Raw genomic sequence first — 12,384 nt, forward strand, 5'->3', positions numbered from 1 at the left:
CACTGCAAGCTCCGCCTCCCGGGTTTACGCCATTCTCCTGCCTCAGCCTCCGGAGTAGCTGGGACTACAGGTGCCCGCCACCTCGCCCGGCTAGATTTTTTTTGTATTTTTTAGTAGAGACGGGGTTTCACCATGTTAGCCAGGATGGTCTCGATCTCCTGACCTCGTGATCCGCCCGTCTCGGCCTCCCAAAGTGCTGGGATTACAGGCTTGAGCCACCGCACCCAGCCTGATATATTACAAAGATACATACACATATGTTATTTTTATATATAGATGGAAACATACTATATATTTTCTTCTGAGACTTACTTTTTTTCACTTAACCCTATGTCTTGAATGTCTTGTCACATAAGCACACTTCTCTTTTCTTCATATTCACCTAATCTGTTATTCTTATATTGCCACAGTATTGTATAACTGCACATTTTCTTTAAAACCTATTTTAAAGAACTCATAGTTTTGTTCTATTGTTCATCTTCCACAAAGGAACAAAATTTGAGGATTGTGAAAGCTAGGCAATATAGAGTCAGGGAATATAAAGCACAAGACATTAACAGGTAAAACAGAACAAAGACCATGTATAATATTCAGAATGATGTGGAAGGATTAATGCTATCAAAAATCTGAGGCTAAGTAAATTATAACAGTTGGGCGGCTAATGTTTTCTAAATACAAATACTCATGGAAATGATTCAATAAATTTGTTAATATTTTAAATAATACATTTAAAAGTCAAAAATATTCTTTAAATTTTTGTATGAATAACAATTTCTAAGAAAATTTCACATAAAATCACAAAATATGCACATGTATATATTTTACTTGGATCCCTGACTAGAATTGTAGGTAGAAATGAAAGAGGGCTGAGATAATGTGTAAACGACCATGTCTCACATTTGTATGGTACTTAATCATTTTTCAGTTAGGATAAAAGCTGTGATTATGTTAAAGAATAACCTATGTTACGAATAAATCTGTGGGCTAAAAATCACATACAATTAATAATGTTTTATAGACTCTAAGCTAACACAATTTAATTTGAATTGTTTTTACTTGAGATCATAGTAGCGGTGGATAAATGAGTAAAGTAAAGCCATTGCCTTCATACCTTTTAGGCTGATTGCATAAAATGATATTTTCCTTCTCACTGTTTTATAGTATGTTGTATTTAATTGGACTTTGTCCAGTCCATCAACAAATCAGATGAATTGAATAAAAGATATACAGTACACAGTGAAGCAGAAAGTAAAAGATTATAATTGCTAGCTACAATGAGACAGTGTTCTTGGGTGTTAATCCAGTATTACAGGGCATGGTCTTATTTTAATATGTTTATTTTCCTGTTACTTTCAGCTTAAGCTGTCATGCATTGTGACACAATCTTGGCACTATGTTCTAATAGTGGAATAACTCAAATACATTTATTTGTAAAGTTAATTTAATTTATACATCATAAATATAGATGAAATAAAGAGTAGTATATTTAATGCAAATTATAATGTAAAATGCATATGGGAGTAAGCATTTTTTATTTTTGTATGTGAGTCAGGAAAAGTCATAGTGCTTGACCAGGCAATTTGAACTTAAATAATAGTATAACTAAAATGAAATGCCATTTTGTTATCAGGCAGGCAGGATAAAATGGTCCTGATGAAAGAACAAGAAAGTCAAGTGTTATGAGTTGAGATCTAAATACAATTTCTAAATGACCTGTGGAAGCATGTAGTTGTTCTAATAGACCTCTTCAGTCAATAAATATTTGCTGAGGATCTGCTTTATGCCACACACTGTTCTCACTGTGAACACGACAGTCCCTTTCCACGTGAATTTTATATTCTAGGAGGGAGATATGCCTGCCAAGTGGAAAATAAGCATGTGATGGGGTATCTGGGCTAAGTGATAGAAGGAAAATAAAAGCAGGGTAAGGGGATAATAGAGTGATGGTTTGAGGAAGGGGTGGTATTTTCGGGATGGCCTCTCTAATGATCAGACATCTGAATGTTTGAATGAAGTACAGAGGGAGGCCACTCTGTCATCTACAGAAAGACCACAGGGAACGAGGAGTCCCGCAAGTGCAACAGTCCCAAGTTGGGAGCATAGTTGCTGAATGAAGGATTTGGAAAGGAGGCCAGTGTGACAGAGTCTAGTAAGCAAGTGAGAGAGTAGCACAAGATGAGGTCAGAGGAAGAAGCTCATAGGTCATGGGAAGGAATTTATTCTGAGTTAGGAAATCTTTCCTCTAGAAAGATGTGAGCCCAAAATGGCATGATCTGAATGTTTCGAAAAGATTATTCTGGCTACTATATGGAGGCTAAACTTTAGCGTTCTCTGCAACTGTCTTTGAACAGCTATGGTCTTCGGTTTGTAATTAATCCTGGTATTTTGTGGGCCATGTGTCAATGTCAAAGATGACACAAGAACATCTTCACTGTGTGGGTAGATGATGTTAGTCATGAATTTTGTCATGGTGAGTTGTTGGGAAGATAATCAACTGGCTACACAAAAATGATGAAAGCACAGGGATGCTTTTCAAGGTCACCAGGAACTTGGAATAAGCTTGGGCATATCTTTATGGTGTTTTTACGGGCTTCTTACATTCTTAAAATACAGATGAAAATTCTTGATAAAACAGTCTTCTGATATTCAGTTGCTCAGGATTCTTGGCATGTTTTAAGATGGGATCAATTTGTTTTGTTTAAAACAGCATAGGAGAGAGAATGAATTAGATGTCATTGAGAATACACGATAGGGAATGTAAAAGATGTAATGTATAACAAATTAGAGCATTTATGTTTGACATTTGGGAACCTGGAAGAAAGAACCGATAACGAAGATTCAAGTAAGCATGAAATAGAATAACTAGTATTTTTGTTTCATGACTTAAGCCATTTATTAAAGTTATATGTATTAGTGGTTCTACTTCTCCTTACCTTTCTATTGCCCAAACCCCTCAGATACTATTGGCTAGAAAATATGTAGCACAGTTGACCTGCTTATCTGCGGTTTCAGTTACTCATGGTTTACCTCAGTCTGAAAATAGGTGAGTACAGTACAATAAGACAGACAGAGAGAGAGAGGAGTAGAGAGAGAGAAAGTGAGAGAGAGAGAGAGACTATATCAACATACCTTTTATTATAGTATATTGTTATAATTTTCTATTTTATTAGTATTGTCATTAATCCCCTATATGCTTAATTTATAAATTAAACTTTATTGTAAGGATGCACGCATAGAAAAAAGCATATTATATATAGAGTTTGATACTATCTACTGTTTCAAGCATCTGCTGGGGTTGTGAATTGTGTACCCTGTAGATAAAGGGACTCCTGTACTGTAAAAACAAACAAACAAACAAAACCCCTGAAGCCCCAAGATATACAGTACATTGAAGTTCTTGTATGATTTCTTGAACTTTCCTTCTTATTCCTCTGCATATTTTTCTTTTCATCTGTTCTGGCCGACAATGACATCTAAAACTTTACCATGGAGAACAGGCAATTACAGGACAGAAATACTGTGGCTTTGTTCTGCCCCTTTTACATTGTTTTAAAGGAGAAAAATGGCCTAGAGGATGTGTAAAATTGTAGGAGGGTCAGGGGAGAACAGAGAAAGAAATAAACAAAATAAGCACAGAATTACAAAAAAAAAAAAAAAAAAAATTAGAAAAGAGAAAATGCTAACTTGCAACTATGTTAGACCTGAAAAATTACAACTTTCATCATCGTCATTCTAAACATTTTTTGTTAAATCAAAGTTTATGTTAAAGAATACCTGAAAAATTCCAAATTATTCATTTAAACCACATAAATAATGCTTCAAAATGATCATAAGAATGTTTTTTATTTAGTAAATATTTAATAATTCAATTTGCATCTTGACTAGTAGATATTAAAGTGTCAACTTTTACATCCCACCTGTGATGGCCTGAATTTTAATATGTGATTTGATTTGTTTCCACAAAAGCAGCTGAATTATTGCAGTGAATTTCTAAGTTTCTACATTAATATAGCAGCAAGTGATATGAAGGCTATAAATCGACTTTTAAGGAGAATGTTAATTAGAAACACTGTGAAATTGACTTCATTTGGTAATATGAATTTAAGTACCTGATTTCTTTCTCCCTGTTCTATTTTAAATGAGGAAGAAAGTATAAAAATAGCAGTTGAAACGTTTCACAAAGTTTAAAAAGTGTTTTTGTATCTAAGGAAGGTACCATCCAAATGTCACAAAATGCAAGGAATGTGCTACATGAGGGCAAATTAGAGAAAGACATCAGGAGCTATCTTGCGTTTGTTTCCCACGAGAAAGAGGAGCGTCCTCATAGAAGTTAAAAAAAAAAAATCATCCTAGACTTAAAGGATCAGAAGAGGCTGGAAGCAGGGGTGAGCTGTGAGGACGCAGAAAGCCGGTATGCTGGCCTCTAACTGTTCAGTGTTCTTCACTGTTGCCACCCGCCCCAGGAAAGTTTGTGAGGCAACACCAACAAAAAGTCAGCTGCACTGATGGGTAGAGGGTCTTCTCCCCTGAATTCATAGAGGCACTTCCCTAACAAAGGAGACGGCAATGTCAAGAGTAGATGTCTAACCAAACCTGGAAGCTCTTGCAACCATAGAAAAGTAACGCAGTGAATTACATTTCTGCTAAGAAGGTTCAAAGCCCCACTTTCCTTTCCTTTCTCCTTTAGCTCATGGGTCACTGAATTGGAATTGGAAACGGCTTCAGCTTAACATTTGTGAGGAAGATCTGCATCCCAGTGGGATTTAAGAGCATTCAAGAAGCTAACCACTCTCTTAATGGAAAATACAAAATGAATAACTCTCATTTGTATTTAAACATAAACATCAGTCCTTTTCGTAATACATAAGAATATAGAAAAAATGATTAATGTGATTTAGAAGGTTGGTCTATCACGTAACTATTATTCTCCATGTGCCTTTTTTTATAGCAGCACAGAGCAGAATTTGTTGAATCCACATTACATGATAACAGTGTAATAAAACTATAAATTATTTACAAAATATAATTAACTCTCACCAGAAAAACTGAAAATTTAAAAGCAGTACTCTAAATAATTCTTGGATCTAAGAGAAAAAAAACGATTCACTGGATAATTAATTAATTGCAATTATTAGTGCCAACAAGTGGTATTTGTAAGGTGACCAATTTCTAACTATAGCCTCAAACTACCAACCCACTGAAACTATAACAACAACAACAAAAGTAATAAACCACAATGGAGAAGTACTCATAAACAGACTTTAAGAAACTTATAAGAAGGAAGAACCTAACATATGGACAATAAGAAAAACATGCTATTCCACACAAAGAGGATGAAAGAGAAATATGATAAATGGGAAATCACTCCCACTATTTGAATAGAAGACTAAATATAAAGATGATGATAATTTTTGCCAGATTAAATCCAAAATTTGATGTAGAATGTCTGTAAATCCTAACAATAATAGTTTGGGATTTGAAAACAATTCATTAATTTGGAAGAAATAGTACTGAGTAATGTGAGATTCTTTGCAATAGCAGCAGCAATAACAGCAATAACACATGACTATACAGGAAAACAAACTCTGGAGGAAATATTTGCAAGATGGATATGCAAAAAATTTATGTTTGTATAGACATAAAGATGGCAACAATAGATATTGGGGACTACCAGGTGGGGGAAAGTGAAAGGGGACCGTGGGTTGAAAAACAACTTATTGGGTATTATGTACACTGCATGGTGATGGGATCATTTGCACACCAAATCTCAGTGACATGTAATTTACTCATGTAAGAAACCTGCATATGTACTTCCTGAATCTAAAATAAAAGCTGGGAAAAATGATTGATGTTTGTAATACATAAAAAGTTCTTACAAATCAATAAAAAGGCAAACATCATAACAGAAGAATGTACATTATATAGCAGGAAATTCACAAAAGGAAAGTTTGCTGCTAATATTGAAAGCTCTATCCTTTTCAATTACTAAAATATCAAATAAAGAAAGAATTGGTGGAAATTGTGAAAATAGTGCAGGCACATAGGCCTTTCAGTCATTATTGACGACATTGTTCATCCCACCTCCTTTTTAAAAGAATATTTAGAAATATGTATAAAAACTTCTAAAAATTCATAGCAATTTCTATTCCAGGAATGTGTCCTAAGGGAATAGTCAAAAATATGTGTAAAAATAGTAGTGTTTAAAATAGCTTTATAATCACAATATAATAGAAATAGCTCAATATTTAATAATAGACATTGATGAACTGAAATTTAGTAAGACTTTATTAGAATGTTTTATGTGTTACTGAAGAGTCTTTTAAATTTAATGATATGGGAAAATAGTCACAATACATTTCTAAATTAATAAAGTTGGATATTAAGTGCTACCTTTAGTAAGAATTTAGTAAAAAAATACTTGGAAATCTATTAAAATGTTAACTAGTAGCCTTCTCTGAGTAGTGAAACTATGATAATTATTTTCTTCTTTGTATCCTTTAATTTTTTCAAGCTTTGGATAATTTATCTAAATACCATCTCCATATTTAGGGAAAATACAATACATATTAAAATATATTTGTTTTTATACTAAAAAGCTGACATTGTAATATAAGAATATTTTGATATTTTAAAAAATACCTTAAAGTATCATTATATCATTTGAGTGAAAAAAAAAGATTATTCTCTAAGAAATTTTCTATGTGTGACAATTCCATTTTGCAACTAATGCTGTGAGAACTGACAATCACCTTTGCCTCTAGTGGTCACCTTTATCGATAGGTAAAAGACAGGAGCCTTAGGGGATGAAGGGCTAAATAGACAGAGGCAACAAAGTTATGTGTCGCATTGCTGAAATGGGAGTCTCAGCATGCACAGTCCTCTTTTACTATGGGTGGAAAACAGTTGGGGTTAGACACCAGCCAAGTTCTTGCTTTTAAGTTTCATTTTCAGAAGAACATCTGAGAAAAAATGACCAAGTGAAGCCTTTTCTGGTTTCACACTTAGTAAGTCCTTGATACTTAGGCCAGCATTCCACTCATACTGAACTCGAAATAGGCAGCACCTAACTATACAGGCTCTCATCTACTTCCAAAGGCTAATCCTCCAGGGGCAAGCCAGCAGACGTGGGAAAATGGTGATAACATCCCTGAGACAGAGGGACTACAAGCTTCACTATCATTTCTGAGTGAGTTTTAATTTTCAGAAGACATTAGTATCGTTTGGCTTCTTATAGTAGTCTTTTGGTTCAGTAGCTGCTAATTGCGTAATTATTATTTATTATTAATATTGTACACTATATTTTTATACCCTGTGGACTACTTGGACAAAACTTTGATGTCTTAGCACTGATGGAATAAAGCTTCATGTAATTGCCAAATAAATTTATATGTAAAACCTAAAACGTTGCTTATTTGAACTCTCTAGATATACAGTATTCACATTATACTGGAAGGAAGGAAAGAAGGAAGGAAAAAGGGAGAAAAGGGAGAAAAGGAAAGAAAGGAAGAAAGGAAAGGATGATATTTAACTCATATGTATTATGTTTATCAAGTTTCTAAAATGAAAACTTGATAGCAAATCTAACTATTACATCATTGTCATGAGTCAATATCATCTCTAAACTCTTACTGTAAAAAACTTTCGTTGTATTGGATAAATGAGGAAAACTGATGTTCAAATATTTTTAAAAGAGAATATATTTGAACTATATTATTCCCCTTTTTCATTTCTGTTTGTTCTCTTAACATTGTTAAGTCACAATTTTCCTTTCAAAACCGATTTGTGGCAGATATTCCACTATTTGTTTCCAAATACAGAGGACTCAGTAAGTAATTACCCCTTAGTAGTTCACCTTAAAAGAAGCAAGAAACTGCATTTTAGTTCTGTTTTCTCAAAGTAAAGTCGTTGTATCCACTGTAACAGAATATCAGGGGAGGATGAAGGAAGGAAGGAAGGAAAGGAAAGAAGGAAGGAAGGAAGGAAAGAAGGAAGGAAAGAAGGAAGGAAGGAAGGAAGAAAGGATAAAAGGGAGGAAAAAGGGAGAAAAGGAAAGAAAGAAAGAAAGGAAAGGAAAGAAATTAGTTAGTTTCAGAAATACCATGTTCTTATCCCAGAAGACAGATCTAAGTCTAGTGTTATTTGAAATAACCTGTTAACAAGGAGGTGATATAATGGTAATGTCAGGGATTTATGGGATTTATGATATGGGTCATCAGATGATAAGCAAGGGTTGTAGAAAGGGAATTGTCAGAAACTAAAGACAAACTTAATTGACCTTACACTTTGACCTAGAATCATACCACATTGGGTGATGACACTTAGAAATGCCCATCATCATCATCATCATCATCATCGCTGGTATTTATTAAGTGCCTAGACACTTGCTAGTAAGTGGAAGATGAAGATGCTCTCTCTATATTATTTCGTTTAATCCTCTCAAGAACTATTGAGTAGATAACTCTTTTTGACAGATGGGTAAACCAAGGCATTGGCTTAGGCCAAAGCAATTGCTCAATGTGATATGGTTAGTATAATATGAGAATTGAATTTAGGTCTCTGTGATCCTGAAGTCTATGCTAGTAACCAACTACAGATAACACGAATTTCTACAATAGCTTTTACTGTCAAATTTATAGGAATTTTGTAATAGCTTTTGTGCTTCTGTCCACATGGAGTGAATATTGGGGTCAAATCACTAAAATCTACTAATGGATGAAATGCTCGTAGTGTAGTCAGCTCTAGTAGTTTTAGTAATTTTAAAAAACAGTGATGATTGGTGTCATAAAAGCCATGGCACATATTCCTAGAAGGGAAAATGCAACTTAACTGCTTTTTTCAATCATTTCATTGCATGTTCATTTGGCAAATCTATCACTGCTCACGGCTACTCGCTCTCTCCTTTTTTAATGCAAGTATTTCTCTGCATGGATATCTTTACTTCATGATCTTCTCTTGTGTATTGTATTTTCTTTTTGAAATCATAGCTCGGGAGTTGTTTATGCTTCAGAGATTTTTAAAACAAGGTTACATTTTAATGTAAATGCATTTAAATTGAACCACTTGTTTAAATGATGTGAAATGGCTCAACAATGTTCCCATGACCTGTTTTTATACCTTTTGATATTTTATGTGACATCCAATAAGCTGGAGAGATAATAGCAGAAGTCTTGGCATCGGACTACCATTGCCACTATGATGCTGAGTCTGGTGTCAGCAGTGAAGATGAGGGTGGGAAGCCACCGAGGAAGCTGGAGGTTGACACAAGTGGCGGTAAGGGCACATCATTACCTAGGAACGACCTTCAGAAATCCTCTGCAAAAAATAGCCTGTTTCCACCCTTTTTATTCTTGTTTCTTCCTTCTGCCACCTTTTTTTTTTCTTTTCAACTAATGAATAGCATGGCCAGAAGTAGTTGACAGGCCCTAAGGGGAGCTTTACAACTAACATCAAGTAAAAATTTGTTATTCTTTTTTGAATATATTGATGTCTAGGATTAAATAAAAGAATGTTAGATTATACAATATCGGTAGGAATTTTCACATCAGTCTTATGTCAATAGCCTGCCTCCCAGACAGTTGAACAGCTAGGTGAATTTGCCTTAACTGATCCAACTGGAGAGATGGAGAACGATGGTACATTTCACAGTGATTCATTTGAACTTTTCTTTTCTTTTCTTTCTTTTTTTTTTTTAACTAGGAAAGGATTCATTTCCATTAGCCTATGACCTGGCTCTTGGTGGTAAGTATTCCATCTGCAAGAGTTCCAATTAGAGTGATTCAACAGACCATGACTCACATAAATCTGGTCAAACTTCCCATGTTCTTGAAATCACTAGGCTTTCTGGTATTTATTGAATGACTTTTAAAATATGCCCTGATTTGAATATATTTATGTGTATGGGAGCAGGGAAATATATTCATTTATTCATCATATGGTCACTTTATCCCACCTTCAATTTTAGTAATTGTCATCAAGCATTGTGAGGCATTTGAGATTTTACCCTTCTTTCAAGCAATAACTTAGCCAGCCACAGTTTTATGGATCATGGAAGAAGACATAAGACACCTGGGTCAGAGAAAAAGGACTTTATTGCTCATAGCAAATAGCAGTAGCCAGAGTACCTGTATTTATGCTGGTTCCCTGAGCTCCAAATCTCCCTTGGCAACATGAAGAGGAGCAGGTAACACTTGATTGTGCAGTGGGCTGAGTTACAGCAGAGGGACCCTGAGCTTAGAGAACCCACATCTTTTATAGTACATTCAACTAGAGGAATTCAGGTGCACCTTCCCAAATATTTATTCTTCAATGCAGAGATACTGGTTATTATTGGTCAAATTGAATTCAAGTAAGAAAATCTAATTATTTGTAAGCAATGAAAGGTGTGTGCAAGGAAGATTATTAGGGCTTTCTTTATGTCAGGAACTGTGCTAAGCATTTTGCATAAATTATCTCATTTACTGTCAAAGGATTCTGTGAGTACAGCATTGCTATTCCCATTTCATGGATAAGAAAATAAAAGATTAGAGAGGTGTTATTTCCCAAGTTTGTACAATTAGTAAATGACAGAGCTGGCGTTTTTTACCCAGGTTAGTCTGACTTCCAAGTACACACTCATTCCACTAAATCAAATTGCCACTGTGAATATTACTTGTTCTCTCATATTAAATATTTTTTCAAAAGCCCATGGGGTTACCATCAAAAAACATGTCATGTTTTTATACTAATATTTCTTAGAAAAGCTTCAATTACTCTTTCTCTCTTGCTTGAGGAATGTCATGTCTGGCTCCCTTATAGTGTGTGTGTGTGTGTGTGTTCATATAATATCTCAGCTGGATGCCATTAGCACTTTCTCTCCTAGAATTTAGGCATAGTATATTACTACATGGTGGCTAGGCAATTTTATTTCCTTGTTTCCCTGAATGTTCCTTAATTAATCCATAAATTTAGAAACCAGATTAGAAAAACAGAGGACTTTTTTTTATATACTTTCATGAAGGAATTTGAATAGTAGCAGATACACTATTAAAGAGACTTGACACACAGTATTGTTTCCTATTGTTTCAATTTAATTTTGTTTCAAATCTGGTAATAATCTGTAATGAAATAAAATGGACCATATTCTCTCAGGTGAATTGGCTACATGTTCTGTGAACCAATATTTGATTCTACATATCGCTTTGGAAGATTTTAGGTAAAAGTTAGGAAATAACTGCTGTGATAAGCAGAAGATGACCTGTAAAGTCAACCTCAGCCCTATTGATAGGCCTGAAATTTTTATTTTACTCCTTTGAAAGGAGACATCACAAATTACCTTCCAAATACATTTTAAGGGAAATGTAATCAGCTATTATTGCTTTACCTTAAAATGGTTTATCATAATAGCTGGCAAGAGACCGAGGAAACACAACAAAGGGTAAGCATCTTTTGTGTTAGAAGAGGTAATGAAATGATAAGACAGTCTTGGATGGGGTATAAAGTAGAGAAGTGAGTAAGATAAGGACTTCAGGCTTCTGGTAGATTGTTGCTGATGATGTTGGGGGTAAGATGGCTAGCCAAGAAGGCAAGCAAGTAAAAAACAAATGAGGAACATCATACTTGCCTACTTTACAAGTTGTTTTTTTTAAGTTAGAGTTTGACATCTTGGTATGTTAACTAATTTTATAAAATCTAGTCTAGTTTTTTTTTTAATAAATGAAAAAGAAGATTAAATTGATATAAATTATTAAGATGACCTTTTCAAAGCTTCCAGCTCCCTAAGTCCTATTCCGCAGTTGGGAAGTTGAAATGCTTTAGGTGTTTGGCATAACATGCCTTTCTTTACTTATTTTGCTTGCAACATATATATAACTTTATTTAATAATAAAAAATCCACTTGTTGCTATTAAAAAACATATCAAACCTATATTTATTGAACTATGAACTATGATAGCTTGTGCACCCAGGTTTGCCAGGAAATTATGGGTGAAAACTTGTACTTCAAGAGGAGTATTTAGGCTGAAAAGTGTCCCAGTCTACAAAGTCCTGTCTTGCTTTGTGATCCTGTTTTGCCAAAGGCAAATTAGCTTCTGAACACAGGTGAAAGGTAATGCAAATTGGTGTCTTTAGTAAAAAGTCTTACCTTGAGCTACAAAGGTAAGACTTTTTACTAAAGACACCAATTTGTGATGACTAAATCTAGATATAGTAGCTTATCATCTGGCAGTGAGAATCATCAGTTCACACTGTATAATGATTGTGTTGTTAAAGGCCCATGTGAGTTCCAGAAAACATAGGCAGAAGAGAGACATATTATGCTGCTGCAGAAAATAATGATTTCAGGACCAGATGCAGTGGCTCACACCTGTAATCCCAACACTTTGGGAGTTTGAGACCCAAGAGTTGAAA

At 34.5% G+C, this 12,384-nt stretch overlaps 1 protein-coding gene across 1 annotated transcript in view; it reads left to right on the forward strand.

Annotated features, from left to right (window-relative positions):
• ERICH3 (glutamate rich 3) overlaps nt 1-12,384 on the forward strand; it is a 115,996-nt gene that overhangs the window by 97,457 nt on the left and 6,155 nt on the right. Inside the window, exon 13 of the mRNA XM_023207581.2 lies at nt 9,697-9,738. Within this exon, the coding sequence (XP_023063349.1) occupies nt 9,697-9,738 (42 nt within the window). The remainder of the gene's footprint in view (nt 1-9,696; nt 9,739-12,384) is intronic.

This window comes from Piliocolobus tephrosceles, chromosome 1, assembly GCF_002776525.5.
Source record: "Piliocolobus tephrosceles isolate RC106 chromosome 1, ASM277652v3, whole genome shotgun sequence".
NCBI classification, from domain to species: domain Eukaryota; kingdom Metazoa; phylum Chordata; class Mammalia; order Primates; family Cercopithecidae; genus Piliocolobus; species Piliocolobus tephrosceles.